Below are 27,887 nucleotides of genomic sequence, written 5' to 3' on the forward strand. Positions count from 1 at the left end.
GACACTTGAGACAAAGATAAAGCCAAGGCAACGACTACAAAGACTACAACTCTGAGTAAATTACAACTTCCCAGCCACTAATGGGGAAGTTAGTATTCTTTCTTTTTTTTAATTATAAAAATAATAAAAAAAAAAAAAACATTTGCCTTCCTTTTTGTGTTGGACAGCTATTCTTTCCCCTTAAAGGGTAAATGGCATTTTGAGGTCATTTAAAATATTTCTCATTGACTTATTAATCTATTAATTATATTAGCACTTTAAAGTCTAAGAAAAAACAAGACGAAGCTCAAGATAAAGTTGTCCATTATTTTTACATACCAACTAAATTATATTTTGTCATTAGCGTTGATTTCAAAGAAATTTTGTACTGTATTTATTGATGAAAATCTCGAATGTGTCTGCAGTAGCTATGGCAAAGGGAAGAGACTGCAGTAAGACTTCGAAAAGCATTAATCAAACACCATAAATCTATCAATCTGTTCTTTTTTCCAGAGTGTTTGATGATTTCCAACAGGCAGGGAACATGAATCATAAGCAGCCAATTCAAATGATGATGATGATGTAGGTTATGCTTCAAAATGTACACTAGTGGCACATGAATTTACACTGAGTTTAAGGTCTGCTAGAAATAAACAAACACTAATCAAATATAGATCAGTGTGGGGCAACATGCTGTGAATCAAATATCTGTGGAGCAATGAAAAGGGTGATGAAACTGGTATGCTATACTCCACAGTCCTCAACATTTTAGAGATGTTCAGGTGAAACCTGCATATTTAATGCATGAAGTCTATAAATCGAAAGAGCAAGATCAAGACGTGTGCAGGAAACCTCACCTGGATGAGTGGACCTGGAATACCGATGCACTGAGCAGATGGATCGGGGCAAGAAAGCCAATGGGAAATAGTTTCAAACAGGGTTAGATAATCTCAAACACTGTCAACATGTACGGAATAACAATGTACAGTTTATATAATATCTTTTTGATTACTAATGCTCTGGGCCAGATACAATGTTTTATAATGGAAGCAGAAGCAATAACAGTTAAACTTCTTTTAATTTTTAAAAATATTCTGTACCTCAATAAGCCGATTCTGCTCACAGAGCACAGAAGCGTATGGCTGTAACAGCCAAGCAGTCCTACTGAGTGTATGTCTTATAGCAGCAGGCGAACGGACCAGAATAACACCTGCATTCAAAGACGGATAAAAAAAATTGCAATTTGGCCAAACCAGGATATTAAGCAAAAAGGGTTTAAGATGGAAGCACAAAAAATCCCTAATAGGGATGCTAATGGTTATTCTGTTAACCTGTTATCCATGTTAAAGATAGCTATTCTGTGAGGATTAATGACTTAGCCAACAACAAAACCTGAAGCCCGGGAATTAAAAGAGCAAAAATAAACAGGGTAAAACTGCCAGCGCCAGAGCTTACAATGGTGCAGTGTACATGAAAGCAACTTGAAAACAGATAGGAGTATCCAGCATTCAAGGTTCGTGAACTATCGACTATAATTCAGTTTGTAACCTTGGTTATCGAATGGATACATAAAGTTTAAACCTGCTTGGAAGAGCACTTATAGAAATTCGACTCAGACTGGAGCTTCTGTGTTATTTACTCTCTTTTTCTAAGTGCCTTGTTATTTCTGCTTTGCGGGTCCTGGATTCTCTTCAGGTCCAGCTACAGCATACTTTGACAGCAAACCTGGGTCGGAAACCCAGGATGGTGTCTGCTGTAAGTATTGGGAGACAGTGTGTGTACTTTGCACACATTAGCAAATGAGAGACACCTCTTGGATCTCAGAAGCCTGCTGCCATGTGAAGGCCATTTAGGACAGAACAGTAAACAGCCAGTGGAAAAAGACGAGAGCGCAGTGAGGTATACGGGAGCTTGGGAAGTTAAACAATACTGAGCAAGGAGTGGCCAGAATTAAGAGTAAAAAGAGAAAAACGGTGTAAACAAAGCTTTCATTAGATGAAGATCTCGTTTCTGCAGATTCTCTCTCGGATTTACTTTGGAAGTCGGGTCACCGGATTGGTTGCAGTAGAAAGCAGAAGTTTAGTAATCACTTGAATTCTGTGCTGGAATATGCACTGCTGTGTAAACTTTGAAGAAAAGTCTGTCAGCTTAAAAAAGAAATTCCTTTTATCATGTTCCAGCTTTAGGCCAAAGCACAGAAAACAGAGAAGTAGGAAAACGGCATGTTCTAAATACAAGACTACCAACAGGCATATATGCTTTGTGCTGTAATGATGCTAGTTAAGGTTCAGAAGCAGCTTTAAAAATTCTAAAAATCTCTAAAAAGATTTTTTTTTATTTTTTAAATATTAACAATTTTTGAAAATGCTAACAGCCCACTTTACAAAGCCAAATTGTCCAAAAACATGCTTTTCAGGTGAACTGGTGTTTAAATTGCTCCTTGCATGTGTCACTTTGTTTCATTGCTCTGTTGTATAAATGGATGAATGATTGTATGGAATTTAGTGTAGCGTATCTAGTATTCTTATTGGCCTCAGATAAAGGTGTCAGCTACATACTACTTAATAAACATTATTCAAACTCAAAAGAAATTATCCTGAGATATGACTATTTCTAAAGAATAAATGTGTGCTGAACTTAAATGTTGGTATCCATGCACTGACCCTCCAGTATTCTCTCCAGGTAAGACAGCAGCGTCAAAGATGCAACGGCAAACACAAACTTCCCCCCTAGGCTTCCCAGTTATGTGTAGATAATTAATAATTACCCTCACAATGATACACAGAAAGAGATGGCTACATTTTCAAATCCAACAAACCAAAAACTGTTCACTATTCAACCTAATGCATCTAACAGGTAAGAAGGACACAGAAAAAAAATTCCCTCTTTTTTCAAAATTGTTAGTGCCATCGAGTCAGTGTTGACCATTGGTGACTTTACAGAGCAACTCCACAATGTGTGTCCATTGTCATGATTGACCTCTTCTTCTTTTTCCTTCCACCTTCCCAAGCATTACAGCCTCATCATTTGTGCTTTCAGTGAGAGTTCTGCCCCAATTTAGTCCAAGTTGTTTATCTTCAGGTACTGGACAGATAACCTGCACTAAACCCTTAACATTCAGTCTTCATTAATAAAGCAGAGGATCTGTACTCCAGAACTGGAATGAAACCACTCTGGGCAGGTAGTGACACAAGAGTGAACAATGCTAGGGTGGGATGGAGGGGGTTCCTTCAGAAGACAAGGAGAGATGCTGAACAGTCAACTGCTGCAGGAAAGCTTCAGAACCTGTGATGTGGCTCTTAAATGGGTACTGAGATGGCCACCCTGACACACAGCGACAAAGAGGGGACTAATTATTGCTATTAGCATTGCTATTATCACTGTGAGTGGCACAGTTAAGGAAGGGCTGAACTGTTAAAGGGTGTCTAACTCATAGCGATCATCAGCATGTGAAGTAACTCAAACATCATGCTTTCATACTGGAAGAAAACTCTGGTCCCAGAGGGCTGTAAACCACAAAAACTATTCTTCAGTTGTCCAACTCTTTCAAAATACACAATGATAACACTAATCTACAAATAAGCCCCATCTTCTGAAATCACTGCAGCAATTATAATAATTGCAATGCTTTCTTAGCATGACAGTCATGTTATGAAGTATTTATGATTATCGTTAATAACAACGAAAGCTGAATCATCCCCATTGTTACAGTTCCATACAAAAACCAAACTCAAAACCAAAAGTGTACTCCCAATTAATGACAAAACATAAGACCTATCACTTTATTTAACACTCCAATGAAAGGACACATTTTATAATTATAAAAGTCCGTAACACAGCGGGCGTCAGCACAACGTGCCCCAGAAGACAGCACTTAATGGAAATGTAGGAAAAGCGAGGGCAGGCATTTCAAAGGACACATGGAGGCAATCTGCTCTGTGGGCAGTGACCATGACCCCACGATCCTCCCCATCCGAGCCCACCGCCGAGTGAGGCCTGCCAGAGCCACTCCAGACACAGACCTGACTCATCATTCTGGGGCCTGTTAATTGCACCTCTGTGAGTTTTTAATGAGGCTCAAACTCAGACCCGACTCATTTGTGGGTCCAAAATGTTAACACTGATTCCAATCCCCCCAGCTAGGATGCGCACCCCGGTATGAGAGTACTTCTTCATAATAAATAAATAAAGATTTTATGTTTTTCAAAAGGAACGCCTGTTATCAGGGTGGTAGGGGGTAAGCTTCGCTGGGCGAGTTTAATGATTCCTCCCCACTGAATGCAATCATTGGCAGCAACTGTGCGAGTCGGACCATCTCCAGAATCCCTACATGGCTAACAGCGGTGTACAAACGGGGTCAGATTAGACAGCGCTCCAGTAGTCTGAGTAAGCATTTCTGTACGCACTTTCAAACAACTTCCTTCCCAAGTTCTCTCGACTAGGGTGACTACAACCAGGGTGGGAGCAGGCCGAGTTCTCCTGCTGCAGAGCAGTAAAACAGCTTGGGTAACAGTGAGGCACGACTGGCATTTTCAACCACACTGCACCTCCTCGGCTGGCACGAGGGCTCGATTGCACCCGTGACAGCGTTGGACTTCGCAGGGCTGTCAGGGTTAGAAATTGCACTGCTCAACCTCCACACATGCTGTGTACTAAATCCAGCCGGGTGCAGACAACTCCTCATAATCCTCTGATGGAGAGAGGACAGAACCTTTATCAGTACTGGGACACTGTCAGAGTCAATCCAGGAGAAAAGCAGGCAGTGGATGTGCTCCTCCTGAACTCTCCCCAGATTAACAGTTGGTTATTATTCACAAACCACTGAAAAAGATCTCTTTCAAGGCTGTCAAAACACGGTAAAAGAGTTCCTGTGGTTTATGGTCACAGGCATATAATTCAGGCATTCATGAACATACATGAATACACACTGCATATTGGTCAGCTGCACACCTCCGAAATACTTCTGCATGATGTTTTTCTTCAGCTTTCACCTTTTCTTCTGCAGGAACACACAAATCTACAGCGAAGAGCCGTGTCAATGGAGAAACAGTGTTTTGTGAAGCAACACTGCTATGACCTGCTTTGCAAGACCTGCCCAGACCAATTTGTGCTTAATCCACAGTGGAATGACAGGGTGCAGTACAGTGCTGGCTATTTGGTGATGCCACATGGCCTTTTGGATGAAACCTGCGACACCGAATCAAAGCATCATCAACCCTGAAGCCACAGCACCGATAAGCCATTTACAGGGGGAAAAACAGAATATGTTTATACATAAGGCTGTAAACTCCAGGCATTTGCTTTCATCTTCACGAGCAATTAATGAATGCCTTGTGGCCCAAAAAGAGAAGTCCCATCTTGTTGACTTGCATTTGGTGTCTTACATCAACACATAAGCAATGCTGATTCCACAGTGGGGAGAAATAAGAGAAAAAAACTTTCATTACAGCCAAAGAATGCAGTTGCCTCTGGGGAGAATTAGGGCCATTATCCTGAATAGAAATCTGAAGGTGACATTACAAGGTAATTACTGATTGAAATGGTACCATTTCATTTCGGAGAATGACAGTTTAAATACCACACGTCAATTACAACCTGTTCATTCTTAGGCGAGACAAAGGCAGACATCAAAATTCTACTGACATTACCGCTGCTCTCCCTATCTTAATTTTCAAAAAATAAAAGATAGAGCCAAAATTCAGTCATTTCTTTCACTTATTACAATTTAGTCAAACATTAAAAGTGTAAAAAAGAGAGGACTTTTTCCAACAGTATCAAAAAACCAGAATAAGCAGCAACTATGTATGATTATGAAATGCACAAAATACTTAACCAGTGAATAAAAGGCACAATCCCAGCAAACACATTTTTTTATACATTGGCATTTTTACTGGCAATTTAAAGTGTCAATTAGCTGACACTTTTCTCCAAAGCGACTTACAATGTTCAGCTACTTACAATTATTTAACCATTTATACAGCTGGGTAATTTTACTGGAGTAATTCAGGCTAAGTACCCTGCTTAAGGGTACTACACTTGAAGTTGAGATTTTATTGGGTCTAAAGGCAGCAGCACTAACCACTATGCTACCAGCTGTCCCTGTCCCATTTTAGTGTATTAATATGGTCACCATGATACTGTACATTTTCATGGAAGAACTAGAAAGAACCATTTTCCCAATCATGTGCACCGATGATTGAGTCCCAGTAAGTACCCCAACCTACTACGTATAATGATGCTGAAAAAGTGAAATATCTGCCTTGTCACTGGAAACAATGTGCCATGCAGAAACGAACATAAACTGATCAAATAAAACTTCAGGAAGCAATTCTGCAACCGCACCACAGTGTTCCATGAAAAAGTCTTGATAAGATAGATACCAGACAGATACTGATCTCAGCAAAGATAATTTGCACTGCATCACAGTAACACACACCTCACCACGTGGGCCTTCTGAGTGCTCCACTAGCGATAACACTCCATCACTGGATATTATGGTTCATCTGGTAATGGGGAGGGCATTTCGGTGCTCACACTGCCTGGGCTGTGTGTTCAGATTTGAGTTCAGTCCAGTTTTTGCAGAATCCCGTCCGAGTAAAGTTTGCATGTTCTCCCTATGTTTGTGAGACCCGGATTTATGAAATAATACCCAAAACATCAAATTTGTAAAGTTATGTTCAGCTCTGTATGCTCACAACAGCTAGAGATGTAACAAAATCCAAAGGAGACTCCAGCGTGAACTGACAATTTCCTCATTCAGTCCTTCTGCAGACTTCACACCTTTTTGAGTGCACATATAAAACATGATTACTAAAAAGCATGAGAAATGCAAATCAGCTGCAGACTTCTGCTGTTACCTAACAGAGCATCCTGTGAGGCAATACGGCTTTCAAAACTATAACCTCCCTCCCAGTTTCACTGTAAAATATGTTCAGATACTCCCATTAACTCCCTCCATACGAGGCAAAGGAAGAAGCACCCTTCCCAGGGTGGAGAGAACTGTGGCCTGGAGCGAAACTGCTAATCGCCATCACAAAGCCCAAGCACAGGCGGAGCTTATGTACTATCATTTCGGGCCATTATTTCATTTTAAAAAGGATGCAGGAATCAGAAAGCGACGAACATTAACAAGATGAGACCAAAGCTGAGCCAAGCGTATTTGGTATGCGAACACAGCGTTAGGCCCAGGCACAGATTATCATATCGGCCCTTTGTACTTTGCACATCTTTCGCCTGGAATCCACAATCAGTTTCGATATTGCTCGTTACATAATTGTGGATTCTGATATGTAAATATGCACGGATAGTTAGATTACGAGTTAAAATGGCCCCAAAAGTCTACAGAGAATTTTGTAGCAGACATATGCAAATGCTGATCACAACCCACAGCGATCACTTGCTGTTTATGACATTAAGGTATTGCATATTGCACACAAAGCAAAGCAAACAAACAAAATACAGTGCCAGAGAAGATGCAGCTCCTCTTTGGCAGGGAACGTCTCCTGTGGACGAGGAGCAGCAGGGCCATGTCTCTCCGCTGTACGAGGCAGTTATAACATCAATTAGTGCCAGTGTGATGAGCATGTACCCAAGACAGGCCAGTGACTGGGAAAACGGCAGAGGAAAAAAAACAAACAAACATCAACCGGAAAAATCCACCAGGACTTGCCCCTTGCACAGAGGCGAGACAAACATTTTTAATGATACTGTGAATGATGGACTAATAAAATTATAAACAAGGTACACTCGGGGGATTTCATGCCTGAGGAGTACTATAATTACCGCGCACCTGTCCGTTGCCAATCACAATGCCTGGAAGGAACAATTTAAAACCAAATTTAAGCCACAGATCCATTTATCAAGAAAATAATGTGGAGTTTTCCAGTGTGAAGCAGCTTATTTTATTTAGTAGAAAACTTCCCTTTCCATGTTCACAGTAATGAGGAATTAACATAGACATAACTCAAATTATAACATTTACATTTATTCATTAAGCTGATGTTTCTGAAGTGTCATGCAACTCACAATGGCTTACTAATATAGCTGGGTAATTTTTACCGCAGCAATTGAGGGTAAGAAGCTTGATCAAAGTTCCTGCAGCAGCAGGTGGGATATGACCCTGGATCTTTCCAGTCTACTTGCCGTCCCCAGAGAACTATGATTAACAACTGATTAAAAATAGCTCATGAAATGTTTTCAACTTCAATAAATACCTCCACCACATCCAATAACTGCATCACACAGGATAAAATGGGTGACAGGAGGAAAACAAAACACTTAAACATCTAAAACCAAAATGAGTCAATATTAATAACAAAATGCATGTGCCAGGATGTGCCAGGATTGGGGACAGAGGAAAAACTGTAAAAACTGAGTAAATTAAGTTTACAAGCATGTGATCAGCATCCCCAAATCAGAGCCCTGCAGCGAAGAAGGATAATCATAAAAAATGGTAACACGGTTTCTGACGGGACAGGCTGTAAGCTACGCTGACAGAAACTCATCAGATGGAAAAAGCCCGCATCACAGTTATAGAAGAACTTCCTCCATCACTGGGAAGTCAGCACTCACAAGCCATCACATAATACAAACTGCTCCTCTGATTAAACCGAACTGCCATGTTTGCTGAAGCGTACCACAGAAATGTTCTGTTCATTTCTCATCAATTGTGATGGACAGCTGTAGGAAACAGAAGAGGCAAATATGGAGTGCGTAGCATGGAAAGGGATGTGAAGCAGAGCCAAGGAATCCCAAGTAGCTCAGGGGAGGTGTGATGTGGCATGAGCCCTGACTGGGCCCTGACTGAGACTTATGCAGGCTCACTGGAAAGAGACTTTCTTCATTCTGGACTTTGAAAATATGCTTCTTTAAAGAAGAGTTACTAGCAAAACATTACAATCAACTTCATCTGCATAAGGAACAACAAACTATCAACACCTGATGGAGTGAATCACAGTCAGCTAAGGAGACAGTCTTAACAAACCATACACACATTATGATGTGCATATGATTTGTATAGTTAAAATTATGAAAACCTAATTGCCCACAAATTACCTACTACAAATATATGTAATCATAGAGAATTATCAATGAATACATGTGTTATGTACACAGTTGGTCATTCTGAACATATGGGTCTTAAGCCTTGATTCAAAAATGTTGAGAGCAGTTTTTTAAAACATTTAACTTGTACTGATAACAGTAGGGGGGGCCTGAATCTGCAGTCTTAAGAACCAAACGTAACGACTACGTGATTAGCTTCCCCACTAAATAAAGGACCAGTCAAAAGACAAATTTCTTTGTCAGAGAAGACAATGAGTTCATAATATAGGTGTGTTCTGTGTAATGTGATTAAAAAAATATTTTACAAATCCCTCATGTTCCTTTTTTTTTTTATCGTGAACGCCCAAAAAAAAAAATTACACATTTGCAGACAAAAACTCAAACTGAAGGCCTGCTGATAATCTTCATCTTCCTCCGCTAGTAACAATAATGGTCTTGAAAGTCTGGGAACTGACCAGGCTCACCTGGAGTAAAGGCCACCAGTCATTATGGATGGCAGGGATTTCAGGTGCAGAGGCCATTGTTGTTATTCTGTTCCATTTAAACTGGTGCTCAGATGGACCAGGATTGTGCTAAGTTGACAGGTATTACTTGGTATTACTTGGCATCTCAGAAACGTGTTACTGCCAACCTGATGGTAAAGCTACACGTTAGTTGTTCCTTGACCTCTGACCTCCCACAGTCTGACACACCTGTAAAGATTGCATGAATTCTGCTGCCTCTTGGATCAAATCAGGTTCTGCTTTCCAGCTGTGATTTCAATTTGCATCATCTTAGCTAAGACCAAACTCTGATGACACTCAATTTGACTGGCTCCACCAGCATTCCTCTTAGGTCGCAAACATATCCATTTTTTTTTTTTTTTTAAACGAGAAAACGGAAGCTCGCAAACAACAAAGTGTTTCGAAATCTCAAGTGTTTACAGCTCAGCCAGCACAGTTCCACAGTGCAGACTTCTGAGACATGTGTGTTACCTCAGCAACGGAACCCAGAACCCAGACCGAAAGTACCAGGTTCAAGACATCATGTTCCAACTGGCCAAACTGCCCCTTCGGAAGAGGTAGAGCGGCAGGACTGAAGCAGGAACACAGCCATTTGTAGAAACCTCCATCTGGCGTTCCATGTGTACGGTCAACATAAATGGCTTCAAAAATCATGCTGTGCTTCTTCTTTTTTCCTCCCCCCTCAAATCTTTGCATAAGCACTTAACAACACTCATAGGACCAGTGTCCAAGGTACAAGCTGCCCTGCTTTTTTCCCCATTTAGTGCCAAGAGTGCAGTGCTGCAGCTTGAGCCTCCCTCGCCTTATGATTCCCACACCCCAGATTAAGACGACGCTCATTTTCCTGCTGTGCAGCAAAATCCAAATTTGAGTTTAGCTGTGAGAAAAGCTCCATCCAAACAAATCACTTCAAGCTGAGTTTTTCTTCTTCCCCTCTTATGCTCCTGTTTTCAGTTTATAAGCAAAGAGTCTAAATTTAAAGTCTGTTTGCATTCTTTCAGAAGACACCGTGTGATATTTCAACTGGACCACAACAGACTGTCAAGCACAAAGTTTGAATCCCAGAGGATTATTAGCCCGTTAAAATTACACTGTTCTCACCGCCATGCTCAATTTTCTTCAAAACACTGAAATATTATTTCTATGACTCAGAAAAATGTCATTTTAAGATGCAAGAGGATGGATACGAGCGCACCGTTAACCGAAAGCTGGCGCTCGTCCGCTCGGATTTCCCGAAGCTTGTTTCCCACTTCGTGAGCTGCAATGGACTTTTCTCCCATATTGATCGTAGCAGTTTCCTTAAAGGGCACAAACACAGTGGCAGAGGCCTCAAGTGCCCCTGCAGGACACGTGGGATGAGAAAAGAGAAGATATGGTCAGGCCAGATCTGTGTCACTCCCTCGGTGCACCATCTCTTGGACAACTGCGATCTCCCCTGACATCTCCAGCACCAAGAAGTATCCTGGGCACCTGCTCTTCATCCTTCCTCGCTTTCCTGTCCCACGTGGCCTCCACTTTCCATAATATGGCACAGCCCCCACTGCTCAAATTACTAAATTTAGCACTGAGTGACAAGTAAATCCACATAATAAAAATCGGCAGGTCTCTAAAACCCCGAGCTCTTCCTTTTAGGACGTCTGTTCCACAAGACTGCAAAATTCCAAAAGGTCACGCAAGTGCTGAAATATAGCCTTTTGACTGCTGGAGAAAAAAAGTTTCTCTCTCTGTGGATTTGAAGGGAAGAGGAAAAAGTAGAAAATAGAACAATGTGAATACACTGAACACAAAGACTTCCTTGCACACCGTATTTCCACAGGCATTAATGGATTCCTTACGTATATTAAAACTCCACGATAATGACGAAAAGACTGAAAAGGAAAAACTGTTGTGACCTTCAGAAGTGCTTCAGCTTCTTAGGCAGTCTTTTTTTTTTTTTTTTTTTAAATTAGCACTTATTAGAAAGCTAGCTACAGCTCAGAGAAAAACCATTCCTGACCGACACCATACAAGGAAAATATAATCCAACCCTAATGGAGAACTGTGGGCAAAACCGACAAACAAACAGGAGCCCATAAAATCTTTTATTACCCATAAGCACTAAGAGAGGGGTTCTGGGAACACTGTGGCCTACATACAGTACTTCCACCCTACACACAGCCTAATGTTTCCTATTTTCTAGCTCAAAAATGTGGTACCTCTCTGACCATCAATTCAGGTTTGCTGAAAACTCAAGTGACTTGATAAAGAAAACACTGAAAAGTAGCACTTCTCTAGTTTTCCATAACCACAGCAGATTTATGAATAAGTCAATACCCGTTGAAAAAAATTAAAGTGCTGACCTTGTGATGACAACAGTATGCCACACAAGAGGAAAAATGTTATTTTACACTTTATAAAAATGATCTTTTAAAAGATTTATTTCCAGAAATATATAATGCATTTACAAATATGGAACCAATATCCGGCAACATGTTCAAGGTAAACTGGTAAGAGACGTTTAACAAGCCTATTCCAATTTCCCACCAAAACATTCATTTTGCAACCTGTAGCAATATAATCTGCTCATTTACAACAGAATTTCTATCATTTTTCCAATGTAACATCACATTGCTATAAATAAACTGCAAAGATCAAAAATTTCACTTTGCATGAGAATATGGTGCTCCTAGACGGAGCAGTTATATATTAGTTTTAAATCCACAATTGTGATATAACATTCTAGTGCTGTGTGCATCGGCATCTACTGCAGGCTGATTTCAACCTTCCTACCCACAATTGCTCCTGGCTGAAAAGGTTCCTTTTTATTATACCCTGATTGAGCTGACAGCTTCCCATGGTGCCTGAGTCACCCTGGATCGTGTAATGCACCTGACGTTCAGCGAACGCGCCCTACAAGTCCCCTCAGTCACTCTAGGCATCACAGCTCCGGATATTTTTTTTTGCAAAACCACATTTTCATGAGGGTGCTCGAATAGCTGGTGTGCACAACCTTCTTGTCCTGTTTTCCGGATGCGGTTCAACTTCGGCAGAGATTCACAAGCATAAAATTACAATGTTAATAAACTGTAGGACAACAGTCATGCTTTAACACACCGAGAGAAAAACCTATACATAGATGCCAAAATAGATTAAAGTTATTGTGCAAACATTGATGCTATAATTGAAATAATCAGTCAGGTTTGCCAGCTCACTAAACATAAAATAGAGCATTTTGGGATTTAAACTAGCCCCTGGGATAGCATTAGACTAAATAGAGGCACAATGGGATTACTCCACCAGTTCCGAGGGTTTGGAAACCATTAAAACAACATCTCGGCTGCTCTTAAACAAATCCGGAAAGTGTCAAATAGAAGTGCTCTGCTCTTTTGTCTCCACTCAATATACGCTGAGTTTGGCTCCTTTCTTTTCTTTTTTTTTTTTAATGGGTGAGGGGGTTCCGGTTTATTTCCTTCTTCAGTGTCAGAAACCTTCCGCACCAATCCATGACACCACACACAAAGATTTCTGAAGTAATGACCTGAGGGACTGAAAACGTAATCCTAATCCTGTAATCCTAATACGACTTGTTTAAAATTGCGAGGAAAAAAATTAAACCCAGATATGCTAGATTAGAGTGAATTTACCCTCAGATAAGTAAGCCCACTGCCTTAGATTACATCTAATTTTATTACTCACATTGAAGTTTGACCTCAGTGAACAGCAATATGCTACTTGACACCATAAACAAAGTGTGTGTGTGTTTGAGGCCACTAGAGTATAACTTGTTAATGACTCTCTAAGGGGATTTATTGAGATGTTTTTTCAAATCCCACAATTCCATCATGATGTTCATATGCAGGTCCTTTCATACAAACTAACATCTTACTCCTGGACACACACTATGTACCCAAGGGAGCATTCCCTTCACACTTGCTGTCTAGAGGTGATCTCATACTGCAAAAAACATCAGCAGAAAGCATACAAACTCATGTACATGGCAGCCAACAAATGTTTAACATAAACCATAAATCTTTATTTTTCCTAGCCATGTAGCGCCAAGACAAGAAACACTCATTAAATGGAGAACACTTTAATTTATTTATTTTTTTCTTATACTGCTAACATGTCTGAATGCCAGGAAAGCAGAGCTGTGCGGCACATGTACATCTGAATCTACATTAACACTTAATTTAGACTGACACATTTGGAGATGGTCCTTAACAATCCTTTTTTGCCCTGACTGTTTCAAACCCAAGACTTACCACTGTTTAACATGATTAAGTAATTACCAGCCTCCAGTAAGGAGAGGCAGAGGCGCCGAACGGTTCCCTGGTCTATCCGGCAGGGCGATTGTGTCTGTCGTTATATAAGCTTCCTTCCCCTATAAAAGCAATGCCAAATGTCTTCTCAGCCATTTCCTCCTTCCTTGCGGGTACTTGTCAGCTCGGACTGGGCGGCCGGTACCAGCGTCCAAAGCAGCGCGTTTCATAAGCATGAGACACAACGCCCGGATTGCACTAGTGGACCCCGGGGAATTTGTCGCATCGTTATGAAATCATTTTCACAGTCATAGCCACATAGACATTGCAGACAGGCGATGCTCACCAAAACGCAGGGATACTCTCAGTCACAGGCAACAGGGAATTCTGGGCCGCAAAGCATTGGAGGAATAATTCACTGTGTGCACGCAGGACACTCCTATCAGTATCCATTACACATTGGATTCTTTATTTGAACAGCTTGGACCAGCTTGATCAAATACCAATTACAAATCAAACTTCCTAATGTAACCTTGTTTGAGTCATTGTTCGGAAAAAAAATGAAAGTTTGCAAAGTAACTCCTAAATGACTTAGAGCTGGCTTTGCTAAAAATCTTAAATCAAATCACGGGGTAAAAATGTGTCTAAGACAGCACACACCATAGCAGGCAGATCCACAGAGACCCAGAGATCCAAGTTTCAGTAGCTATTTGTTTCAGCTGGGCAGCAAACCACCAGATTCAAGCTGCTGTCTTTGATAGAACCCATTTATAGTAGTCTTTCTGAGTTCTTCCTGGAGTTACGAAAGTAGCTGCCGGACTTGGCTGTGAACTTCTGTGAGATGAAAGCCTCCACACTACACTCTCTCTAAAACCCTGATGACCTCAAAAAATTCCTTGCAGAAACTGGACAGATGGACAGACAGAGGGGTAGACAGATACACAGCAAGACAAGCTATGTTCAAATAAAAGAAAAATCCCCTATGTAGGCTGAATTAAGAACAGAATCCAACCATTGCTGCAAAAAAGTTTCAGTGCCTCACTGTTACACCTATGTGAAATGGACTCAATATACACTTAACCTGCCTGAAAGGGCAAGAACCTTTAAACTCTCCAGCTTATCCCATGTGAGTCTCAGTTTGAAAGTACACCATTCTTGCAGCTGTGACTTTTGGTGCTTACTTCTGAAGAGTTTACAGGCTGCTGAACAATAGCTTACTACTATGAGTGTCCATTCGCATTTCAGCTTGCAAAGAGAAGCTCTGATTAATGACCCTCTTGCAGCGGAGCCCAGCGAGCCGGGCACAATGCTGTAGGCAAATAACGCCCCTGGAAGCAGGATCCAACAAGGACCTCGAACAGGAGGACAGTGCGCTCACATGGGTCCCAGACTGCAGCAGTGACATAATGGAGTTTCTCCACCTGCCATACTGCGAAACACTCCACTGAAAGAAGGCTTATCATGGTCTTTACATTGCTCCAGCCCATACAACAGTACAGTACTAGAATCCTAGAGGGTACCCCTTCCTTTTGCATGAAAGCCAGTGTGACACAAATCACCCTTAAAACAGCAGCCTGTTAAACATCTGCCCTATTCAGACTTACTACTGAATAACCACTTACCACCACCAAATGGATACTTGGATAAAGTTTTATGCATCACTCGTGTGATAGACATTGGTTCATATGGTGGAAAGAAACAAACTAACTCCACTTATGAATTTTCTGCTAATGTAATGCACACATTGTATTTTCTAAGAGATGTATGTCGCTTTGGAGAAAAGTGTCTACTAAATGAATAAATGTAAATGTATTCAAGATCTTCTTACACCACTAAGAGCTCAGACTGGGAAAGAAACTGAGGCAAATGGGCTCAATCAAGGTAGTAAGATGAAACCAGGGGGTCCGCCTCCAGGATGGAACAAAAAAGAAACAAACACATCACAATGTGTATGCCATTTCAGTATGCTTTCTAAGTACTCATTTATGCAAAGGACAGATGAAGCGTTGCCGCTCAAATCACATCCTGTCATTTAGAAGAAATAAAAAGAAAAAAGTACTCTACGTAGCTGAACTTGTGTCTAAAAAGTGTGGGAAAAAATGAGAAGACAGTGTGCGGAGAAAATGACATTAGAGGAATTGTTTAAGAGTGCGCCCTCGGTCTAACAGTACTGCCAAAAAAGACGACGACAAAGTGGTAATGATGAATTGACTCCGTTGTGCCTCAAGTGCAGTTTTAGTTTAAATCCTTCACTCCGAGCTGAGCATCCTTGTGGACGTCAACTCATTAAACTTTAAAAAGGTTCAACATTTTAATAGAATTTCAACAGAGCGGAGAACATGTGAGCAAGTCAGCAAACGACTTGGATGATTCCTGCCGGCTACATCTCGCTGTCTGCCTATGTTTTATGTGACAACCCGCTTGTCAATCTGTAACTCTTTGAATAAATGAATGTATAATTCATTGAGTAAATCTTTCCACATAAGAGTTAACATTAATAAGCAATTCTTTTTGGCCTGTGCAACAGTGCTGCAACATTTTCAGTGATGCTCTTTTTTACAGCAAAGTAAATCCTGAATGCCTTTGCCTTATTAACACAACTATGCTAAAATCACTACATGCCTATAAAAAAAAAAAAAAAAACTGTGACAGTGGATGTTTTACCTAGCAATCCAGCACTCCTTCATTCTATTGTTACTTACTAAATACTTCTGCATGTGTCTTGTTTTTCATTGAAATTTTCATCCACTATCATTAAACTGCTTGTCGAAGGCAGGATCACAGCAGTCCAGAGACTATCCTGAAAGCACAGAGGTCAAGGCTAGTGAAGGGCACACCTGGAGAAGTCACCAGTCCATCACAGGGATAGGGTAGCCCCACACACACACACACACACACACACACACACACACACACACACACTCATTCGTTTACACATTCACACACTAAGAGCAATTCACAACCACCAATTCACCTGAGACAGATGTCTTTGGACTGTGGGAGGAAACTAGAGCACCTGGATGAATTTCCACCCAAAAACAGGTAGAAAATGCTAACAACATGCAGACTAAGCCCAATTCGAACCCACACCCAAACAGCCCAGGTGCTGTGAAGCACCAACGCTACCTGGTGCGCTTACCATGCAGAGTCATCATATGTGAGATGAATGGTTTGTATCATTTATTCACGAAACCAAATGGGCAATTTCCTATTACTGTATGACATTACTATTACTTTACTTAACATCTGACTTTTTTATACTTTGACCATAATCTTAAACCTAGTGACACTCACTTTCCCAGTCTACTCACTCCCCTCATAGGAATAAGGATTCTCTTTTGACTGCTCTATGAATACCAGGCAAAACGTGTTTTTTCAGTACCACTATATTTGTGCTTGTACAGCAGTGCTGTCACTGTTGTCCTTCTACTGGTGCTGTAAACAATGAAAGGAGTAGCACAACACTCAACAGGTTGTTTACTTGCTGAGCAAGTTCTACTGTTTTACCTCTGCACAGAGCGTACTCATCATCACTGTGCTATGCAAAACTGGTTTGGGGTTTGTTGATGGGCGGGGAAGTTTAGTTTCCATTTATGGACAGTATGAATGTCAAGGAACATCCTATCATAATGTTGTGGAAGGCTTGTTAGTACTGCAAAGAGTCGTTCTGCCTTAAGCGAAATATCTGTGCCTGTTATAGCGGTATATTCCAGTTATTTGTGTGCTTTGGTACCCTCATCAGATTGTGAATCAGAAGGCAAAACGTCTGAAAGGAAACATATGGTTAATTCCTCGCAAAGTGCATGCCATAAAAAGCAAGTCATGTGGTTCTGTGTAAGATTAATTCAGTACCCCAGCAGCCATTCTACTGTATGCATATTAAAGTAACTTCAAACTGAAAAGTGGTTAAGAATCAGTCAGGGAAAAAGGACCAATAGCTCTCTTTTTCTCTGGGAGAACTCCCACTTCAAACAGCATTCTTTGTCTGTTGGTTCCACATGCTCCTGTAATTTGAGATGAAGAAAATATTGCCCGACATGGTGGAAAACACTAAAACAAACAGGAACGCGGCGAGAGTGCTGGGAGGGAATTGTGTCAGCTAGGGGCAGTTTGTGCCCATGACAGGAGGTTCTACGCCCAGCTACAGCCTGCTGGGACCCTGCTTCGGTGTTCTCTCCAGGGGCTACCGACTGCCTCGCCAGCCCGGCAGGCCTCCCGCTCCACACTCTCACAGGCGCAGGAGTGTTTCATCAATTGGAAACATCTTAAATCTCCACAGAGGACCGACTGGGGATTCGGAAATATTGCATCCTAAGCCACTCTTACCGAGCGCTCCCCCATAATGCCGCCGTGGCCTATTTCTCTTCTTTGCGCAACCACGCAATACATCGCTGGTTTTCACAGAGCACAAGAGAGAAATGGCAATGCAACTAACTCCTTTCTGCGAGGGTGACAGGTTCTATTTGAATTTATTGGGTTTTGGGAATTTTGGCGGCACGGCCCTGGCTCGCCTCACAACCCCCGAGAAAAAGCGGACTGCAGATTAGTTGATGATCCCTGTCAACGCTCCCTCCCAAAACGCTAGCAGCACCGCGAGACGCACCAGTCCCCAAAGAGCTCTCATTTATGTCCTATGTTACCTAGGGATTTAAAGGGGAGAAAGGAAGGCAAACTGACTTGTGAAATTGGTGCCCGAGTGGCATCAGAAGAATAGTGTTCTTATTTCGGTGTGGCCATGAGAGCTCCGGAACAATGGCTGAACACGGGCGAGAAAACACTGACGCCCTTTCATGTCACTGTGAACCATGAATGTCAGACATGGCACTCACTGAAAGCTTAACATGGGTCTTCTGCACCAAACACAGACTCCCTCATAGACAGCCACACAGTATGACCGTGTTTTATACGGCAAACTCTTGAGTTCATTAGCAACAATAATGGAAGGGTCTTTCTGATGAAAGACACATGATGGCAAAAATTACTACATTTAATTACGGTAAAAATTTTAACACTAGGGCGGCACAGTGAGTAGCGCTGCTGCCTCACAGTACCTGGGTGGTACGAGAAAATGTAGGTTCGATCCTCACTCAGTCTGTGTGGAGTTTGCATGTTCTTCCTGTGTCTGTCTGGGTCTCCTTTGGGTGCTCTGGTTTCCTCCTACAGTCTAAATGCATGCAGTTCGGGTGGACTGGCAACTCTAAACTGCCCGCAGTGTGACAATGGGTGACTGACTGTGTGTGTTTGTGTATGGCTACCCTGCGATGAACTGGTGTCCCATCCAGGGTGTACCCCTTTCAGCCAGTGCTTCTGGCTGAGGCTCTGGTTCACTGCGACTCTGCTCAGGACAAGCGGTTACTGAAATTGGATGGATGAATGGATATCAACATTGAAGGATATACACGTATATATTTTCTTTGCTGGCTATAATGCCAGCTTAAACATGATTTCATCCAGGTGTTTACTGATTGAAGTTGGGGAAAACATTTCCGAGGAAATCTAAAACTAAAGTTTTTTTTTTAGCATTTCATTTTATCCTTCTGCTTGTATAAATTCAATATTTAATTTGAAAAATTCATTTCAAATTCATGACAAACCTTTATGCAAATCTGCATCATTTAACAAATTAGGCACATGGTTTTCAACTGCAATGCCAACTGGACTAAGTGTTATAACGGCTGGTTTGTCACCCACTGGCAAGTTGTCCATGTGGCAGTCTGAACACCAGAGCCATCGATTTGGTCAATTAGCAGCAGGAGTTGGGCAAGTTACGTGACAAACTGGCTAAAACGGAACTTGTCCTGCAACTCCACAACTTTGACTACTGCTGACATGCTCTGTGGTTCGGGAATCCACTTGGCATTTAAAGTAAAAAAAAAAAAAAAAAAAAAATTTTCTGTCACTGCAGCACCAGCACTGAGGGGAAGGTCTGTCTGAGCTACAGGTCAGCTGTCTGGTTGGCATCTCAAAGAACAGACCTGATTTTATCATTTTGCATTATTTGCTTGCAACAGCAGATCCCTTTTCCCAAAGCTATTTGCATTACTATTTACAGTTTTACACTTTTGGCCCTTTGAACCACTAGACATTTCTGCCAAAGCCATTTGGGTTAGACACCTTGCTCAAAGGCATAGTTACACCCACCTTTCTGGTATGTGAACCTTTAGGGTTCTGTTCACCAGTGTGGTTCCCTGACCTGTGCCGCTAAGTGGCTGATGCCAAGCTCTGATGGATGGATGACCATGCTATTCCACCCCTTCCTCCTTGTCTGCTTCTCACATCATGGACTTACTTTTGGCTACTCCGGACCGCAGTAACCCGACAGGGCGTAATAGCCTGACAGGCTGTCAAAGTCTGAAATCTGGAACCCAGCCAGCCTGATGAAAAAGTCTGCAAAGGATAAAGACCATTTTAGCAGACAGCGTAGATGCCAGAACACCTCCCCCACAGTAGTCCCTGTGGCCAAATGTCCTCCAAGAAAAGGTTGTCTAAGGTCATTCTTTTTAGACAACGCTGAAATTACAGCCCTTTACTTTCTTCTTAGGCTTTCACATAGGTAAATGGCAAATATTTTTCTTCTGCAGGGTGTTACACTGCTTATATTTGGAGATTTAAGAAGAGACAATTTCACTCAATTCCCCACTCGGGCCATGCACCATGCAATTCCAAGCCATCTACAGACTACAGCTTTTGAAAAGAGGAGGTCAAAAGCGCTTTGGTGGTGGTGGCTGCAGGAATTAAGGCTGATTGCCCAGGAACTACAGCAATCAGCACCCTTCAGAGCACTGTGCGGAGCTGAGTGGAGCTGTGAGGGGCTGTGTAGGGCCACACATGCATCACCAGAGTATGCTGTCTGCTCAGCTTCACCAGTCTCTTAACAGGTTGCACCCCTTCTGAACCCCATGACAAACTAAATTCTAAAACTCCCTTTTTGGAAAGCACTCAATTACTGACCGTTACACCTTGCACCCCAGTACGTGGACTGCAGCGGGATTGTCATCGATGAAAGTGTCACGTGTTTTGACATGTAAAAACACCCAGAAATACACAACGGTTCCGCATCTGCTTACTATTACTTCTTTGCGTGAAGAAGCCGACATGGTGAGAGTAAAAGAACATTTGCACAGAGCCATAGCTGCTTCTCAAGCAGCTTCTCATTTTACAGAGCAAATGGTTTCCTACAAGGAGCAAAGGCTTAGTGCAACATGGAGTGTGAATCAATCCAACGCAGAGCAGGACCATGGTGTCTCCAGCTGCTGATTGCAATCGGGGCTGGAGATGGAGGGGGTCAGGGGAAAGGCCAAAGGCAGGTGAGGAGAAACACGGAGGTCAGAGCTACCTGTTCAAACAGGAAACATTCAGTACCCTTTGGCGCAGCCCCAGTGTGATCACATTAATTGTGGCCAACATGCTGAGGTACCACTCTCTGACTTCCAGTGAACACCTGTAACTCCAGAGATCCAAATTTTTAAGATCTGGTTTATTTAAATCAATAATTCGGCACCTAAGCGATGCTCCTCAAGGTCAAAATGCAGAAAAGGGAGCTGGAGTAGTAAACCCAGCGAGAAGCACGTCGCAATTAAGGCTGAATTCAGAAAGCGAGTAACTGCGCAGTACATGACGAGACACGCCAGCAAATTCCCCAGACGCACCATAGACAGAAATAAAAATCACCAATAATGCCGCACATCAGGTAATGGGACACAAAAACAACACCAGCTTACAAATAACACCACAAAGTCCAAAAGACCAAGAAGGGCTGCTTCCACACACAGGCAACGTTTTCACGCTTATAGCAGCTTTAACGGTGAAACTTGGTTTACCTCGTTTCTCAAAATGTCATGGCTGTAAAATTAGTGTAGGTCAAGGAAATATCAGCTCCCAGTACAATCAGCCATTACGGAAATTAATTTATTTTCCTCCCTCCAGACAAATCCATATTAAAAATACTATTCCATAAGGTTTATTTAATTAAATCCTCAGAATATCAATATCCATGAAGTCAATATATCTATTTGAGAATTTAATTTTCCATCAACAACCTTTTAGCAATCAGACATGGGCATATTTTAGGAAGCCTTGACAAATTGAACAGCTGGAGTACCGGGGCAGCCAAGCTGTGAACAAACAGATATTTCAATATTTTACATATAAGGGAAGACTGAATTTATCATCCTTCTGTCATATTCCTATGAGGCTGAAAGCAAAAAGCTGATCAAAAGAGACAACTAAGGTAAATTTGTGAGGTCTAAAAACAGAAGGAAGTAAACCAGCTAGTGGTTCGTCAAAGCATGTACCAAACGCAGGTAAATGGCGAGGGCTGATGTTAAAAGGGCCATCTGGGTAGAAAAATCTCTGCTCCAACCACAACTTTAAATGCCAAAAATAGAAGATTATGGTGGTGGTGATGGTAAAAAGAAGTATATGATCTGGTTGTAGACAGTATTGCTCAGCTGTCTGTTTCTCTACACCCTCAGTTTAACCGGTCCTTCCTCTGGTCCGGTATCCGTAGAGCCCTTTTAATGTGTCACACATACTAAGGAAAGGCACTGGTTTGTAAGTAAACAAACAGAAATGTGATTTAGACAAGAAAGGAAAGGGCAAAAAAAGATGAACTGGCATTGGAGACATTAGCCAGGAGAGACACGGAATTGACCTTAGACTGACACAGGTCTTCTGGTCAGATATACTGTAAAATTATTAAGTGTGAAATCCTCAGTTACACACTGTATTCACAGGGCACCGACTGCAGCACGTTCAACACCTGGACAACTACTCAAAGCAGGTTAACAACTTCTGATTCCTTGTCAGTATTAAGATTCTTACTAGAATGCCAATATTTTAAAGCAATAATATTATTAAAAAATAAAAACTACAAAATGATCAGATCTCCCGAGTAAGAAATCTGATTAAGAAAACCTCATAAGAACTGAAAGAATTCCATCAAACTCGGTGACGATTACCTGGTTATGCTGACTGGCAGTGGGGGTAATGACTGGACTCCTATATAGCAGCATGACCTCTGACCCTCCTTAAATGGCTTTTTCCTGCATGCTTAATGCAGCAGACAAAGAAAATATGTATGTGAGAACACACATACACATAAAACACACAGAGGCTCTGACAGAGACACTGCACTGGTCAACAGCCTCTGCACCATTCCAGGAGCTGTTCTTCATGGAACGTACTCCAGAATGCTCATCAACACAGTAAAATCAGCAGACAAACTGAAGTCGAACCCTGATAGGAAAGGTAAAGGAATGAGAGGACCTTGCCCCTCCTCCACCCCCCCTGCAGCCTCCTCTTCCTCATGCCTATAGAGCTTTTCATCCAAGAACAGCGGCTGGCACTTATACCGCACAAAACCGCCGAAAGAACACCGCTGCCATGGCTGCACAATGAAAACTTTAATTAAAATAGCGCTCGGCTTCTAAAGGGCAGGAAACAGAGAGGCTGCCGCAGCCGCATGCAGCGCTGAACTCCAAAGTACGTTTCCATGGCAGTTTGCATCCACCTTAGCAACAGTTTCCCATCAATTTGTGTCTAAACAGGGGGCCGTGTCGCCCCCGTCACTCAGGAAATAAGGCAATGACTGGAGCGGCACGATGGGCTTTGGCGAACTGTGGTTTTGGACGTTCACAAGCTGTGAGGAAATGATGCCTGTAGCCACAGACAGGCAGACAATAACAAAAAGGGACTTTGACACTAAATCAGTTAGAGGAACATGCACTTAAGCTGCCATTTGGTTCCTTTTAGGCAAAGTGCTTTCAGGTTTCTGCAGGGAGATGCCCGACAGAGGACAAAGCGGGTGCGAGGAAATGTTTAATTTCCTGGTGGCTCCTTCTAGCAGAACATGCAGAAGAAATGCAGAGCCCTGCTGTGTGCGAGCCAGAGCTGTCTCACACAACCTTACGTAAACAGCCTCCAAAAAAGAGCGCAACACTCCGGTGAAATGGCTGGGAGGGAAATGAGGCCCAGTGGAGTAGGATCTGGGCGGGTGGCCTTCAATGGGCTTCATTTGCATAGCAGTCAGAAACAAACTGCCGCTGAAACAAAGAGGACAAATGACACAATAAAAGGGGTCGAGAGCAGCGCTTTGAGACACCGTTGACTCCTCCTTGTTACAAGTTTGTTTAAGGATGCATGGAGAGAAGCCCATTTGCAGAGACCTCTACGAACCTCATCAGGTAACTGGTTGCCAAGGCGTTTTGCTTTCTACTCCAAACACGCAAGTGCGGAATTTCTCATCTTCATCTTCAGCACATTTTACAGTGCAAATTATTCCTCGGTGCAGTAGAGCTTTGGAAGAATTCAAAAAACAGTATCGCAACGTGTAAACCACAATCAGAGCGTGGTCCTGAAGATATGTCTAATGAGCTGTCTGCCTCTCCTATCCAGGTCATGTCAATAATACGATCAGGCTCAACCGCACTAGGGTTACTTACACTTGGGTTTATTTGGCTCCGTTATCCGAGCTCGAGGGAAACAACTCTCCTGCAGATCGGCCTGCCACTGTATGTCTGCACAGGGGAGACTCTCAGATAGAAACCTTCAATGCCAGTATACAGTGGGGGTCCTCTGCAGTTGAGACCGTGGGGGCCTGGACCCTGAGGGATAAATCTGCACTGACAAGGGAGCTGGGAGCCCCAATCTGGGCACCGATGGTGCTCCACCCTGACTTGTTCTTCACCCTCCGCTTATCCCTCCCTCCCTTCCTGCACCACTGCCAAAAGCCGAGCAAGTGTGTGACAGGATAGGAGGTGGCTGAGGGGGGAGGACCCACATCTCCATGGGGGACTTCTGACTTCAAAACCTTTGTGCAACACACAGCTCACAGCTGATATACCCACAGAACGAGGTGGTGTCACGGACTGTGGCCAGTAAGCATAGAGCGGCTTGTCTGAAACAGCCCAGATAACCCCTTTGGGGAGAGCGAGAGGGTTTGAAACGCTGAGGGGAAAGCAAGAGGGGTGGGAGGGAGGCTTGGCTACACAACCCTTTCAGTCAGGCTGCAGAACACTATACACAGTGACGGCACAAGTTCCCCCGGGTGCACACTGGCTGTCAACACCTTCCAAAAGTCACAGCAGTGAGGTGTCACCAAGCGTGGGAGAATGTAGGTGCTGCTTCCCGAAGGACAAATTGCAGGTTGCTGAACCGCACCGCTCTCTCCTGCAATGTGCCTCCTCCTCACATTCACCCACATCCTTGTAACTTCTCAGGCCTCATTTTCCACCTTAGGCCATGGAAAACGAGTTTTTAAATCTGCTCTGTACCATAAGAAATGTTACAAAAAAAAAAAAAAAAAAGCCTCCCGGGAGGTGGTGGACACAGTACCCAAAAAGGACGCTCCCTTCGTTTCAGTCAGTAGCTGTATGAAGGAGAACCAGGTAGGACTGTGGCCAGATGGGCTCCTGCTGATACAATGTCAGTAGAGACAAAGACATACAACCTTGCAAAAACCAATGGTCCCACTGTGGGCTGATATCTCACATCTCCCTGCACTTTCCACAATATATCCTCCATCTCACCACTATACGTGTTCTTCTATTATCTTCATGAAAAAAGAAGTTAGAAGTTACTTCCTGACTTCTGTCAATAAAGAACTGAAAGGTCCTTGAGCCACTGATACCCAGACTGAGGAAAAATGAGGAATGATGGGATAAAATAAAAAAAAAAAAAAAAAAAAAACTGTCACCCTGACAAAACTCATCATCTCTCATTTCTCCCCTTTGAAGGTTCTGCCAAGAGCCTCATTAATAAATAGATGCTAATAAGTGAAAGGTACTCAAGCAAATAAGTAGAACTCAGCAGATGCAGACCACCAGATAAAGGCCTAGAGTTTTCAAACATCACTTTTAGTCTAAGATCTACCCACACACACTTGTAGGAGGCTGCTCATGCAAAATTTGCTCACATCCATTAAGAAAAGAGAGTGAAAGTAGAGATGCGTGGCCCACGTTTAGCTGTGGCAAGAAAAGCAGGCAGCCTAATAAGCTCCCTGCTCAAGTGCCTGCAGCTTGAGCAGCAAGTCCATCACAGGCCCCCCAAGCCGGTGCAGAAAGATAACAGTGAGGAACAATGCAAGCAAACGGGTCACTTCTCAACACGGCGGCCGTCTGACATCACACCAGAATGCTCCAAACCAGCGCGCTTATCTCGCATTTCAGGCTACAACCCAAGCAAGGAAGAACATGTCATGCTTTACTGAGATGACGGCCATTTTTATTGCAGCGCCTGTCACACCAAAATGGTCAAGTGCACGACTGAGGAGCCGCTGCACGAGACTAATGAAAGTCAGAATAGCTGTCAGCTCCACAAAGCGAGCCGTACAGGTGTAACCAGGGAATAAATCTCACACACACACACACACACACACACACACACACACACACACACACACACACACACACACACAAGCTGAAACCGCTTGTCCGGAGTGGGGTTGCGGCAAACCGGAGCCTAACACAGCAACACAGGGCACAAAGCTGGAAGGGGAGGGCACGCACCCAGGACGGGACGCCAATCCGTCGCAAGGCACCTCAAGCAGAACTCGAACCCCAGACCCACCATAGAGCGGGACATGGCCAAGCCCGCTGTGCCACCGCACCCCCGGGAATAAATTATTAAAGAAATAAATATATACAGCGCCATGGCTTACCAGTATTCTGACTTTCTAAGGTGGAACAAAGACCTGAAAAAACTAACCCTTCAATCAGTTTCCAACAAAAAAAAGGTTGTTTCAGAAAGAAGAGGCATTGATAGTGAATTAACGTAAGAGACACTGAAACACTCGTATCTTTAAGAATAGTTTACAACGGCTCATGCTGAACAACAAGGAATCATACTGATAAATTGTTCTTAGAGTTAAAAGGTCAAGCAGATGGCTTATAAAATCCTAAAGTGAAATGAGAAGGACCAAAGAGTGCCCTGTCACATTCAGAAAGACAAGTTGTATATTTTCAATTTTTGCTTTTGCAGCCGTCACCATGGAGTTAAGGAGGCCACCCCGATCGGAAGCTGAACTCGCTGGAACATCACCATGGCAACAACCCCAGCTTAGCCTCCCAAACCTGGGGAGACGACTAGTGGTGGCACTAACCAGAGGCAATTTGGTCACACAGCAAGTGGCCTTTCGCAGTGGTTAGAGATGAGCAATTTACACCGCAGAATACAGGCGGCTGCCTCTGACAGACATTACGTGTCTTGATTATTTTTTCAAGCATATGATCATGTCCTTATACGACATGCCGGCACTCTAAGTGGGAGTTATTAGGGAGTGTTGATGACATGGCATCGTTGGCACAGCAGGGGCTGTGATTCCACGCCTCTCAGTTAACAGCCCTGTGTCACCTGGAACCATACCTGGGAGCACTTCCTGTCGAGCCAGTTTCTTCTTGGGCGGCCACCTTTGCCTCCTCCCGTACGTCTGTCTCCAACGCCTTCAGCTGGCTTACCGCTGGCCGCTCTTCCTCCTCTTCTTCAGCTATGCCCTCATCCTCCATCTTCTCCTCTTTCCTCCCTCCGTCGCTCTCATTATCACTTTCCTCCCCCAGGATGTCGTCCACCTGCACCAACAGGAACGAGAGGTCAACAGATCAGGCAGCAGTTTCTTCACTCCCGCTCACTGGCGAGGGATTCGATGGCACCAAGCCCCCACAACGTTCATTAGGGCCCTAAACAGAGCAACACTTCCAGAGTAGCTGTGAGCTACTATGCCATACTAAGGTGTGTCTGCCAAAATCGTACCCGTTCATTCTGCATACGCAATCCGCTCACAGTAACTGACTTTAATTGCTTTCTCTGCCTCCAGGAAATAGAACTCGGACTCCATTTTCCCCACACTTCCTTTAAGGAAATTAAGAGCCAAGGTGTTTCTGGAAAAGAACCCCAGAGTATAAAAAATGATATATTATTACTGGAAAAATTGCCCAATGTGTTTAAATTTAGACAGAGAATGACTGAACCTTGGGAAATGTTCAATTAAACACCAAAATGTCAGAAAATCCAATAACAAGTGTGTTTTATGTCTTGAAGGTACAGAGCAATGATTGCATTTTAATTCATCCGGAAATTAAAAATAATCCTTCTGGGGAAAAAAAAAAAA

General features: G+C 42.8%; 1 protein-coding gene across 2 annotated transcripts in view; it reads right to left on the reverse strand.

Annotated features, from left to right (window-relative positions):
* The window catches only part of ctdp1 (CTD (carboxy-terminal domain, RNA polymerase II, polypeptide A) phosphatase, subunit 1), a 78,850-nt gene that overhangs the window by 9,216 nt on the left and 41,747 nt on the right, over positions 1-27,887 (reverse strand). For both annotated transcript variants that reach the window (XR_001964907.2, XM_018727168.2), the window contains exon 12: positions 27,146-27,348. Coding sequence is in view for 1 of the 2 variants with exons in the window: in XM_018727168.2 (XP_018582684.2) it covers positions 27,146-27,348 (203 nt within the window). In the remaining variant the exon portion in view is untranslated. The remainder of the gene's footprint in view (positions 1-27,145; positions 27,349-27,887) is intronic.

Source organism: Scleropages formosus, chromosome 23, assembly GCF_900964775.1.
Source record: "Scleropages formosus chromosome 23, fSclFor1.1, whole genome shotgun sequence".
Lineage (NCBI taxonomy): Eukaryota > Metazoa > Chordata > Actinopteri > Osteoglossiformes > Osteoglossidae > Scleropages > Scleropages formosus.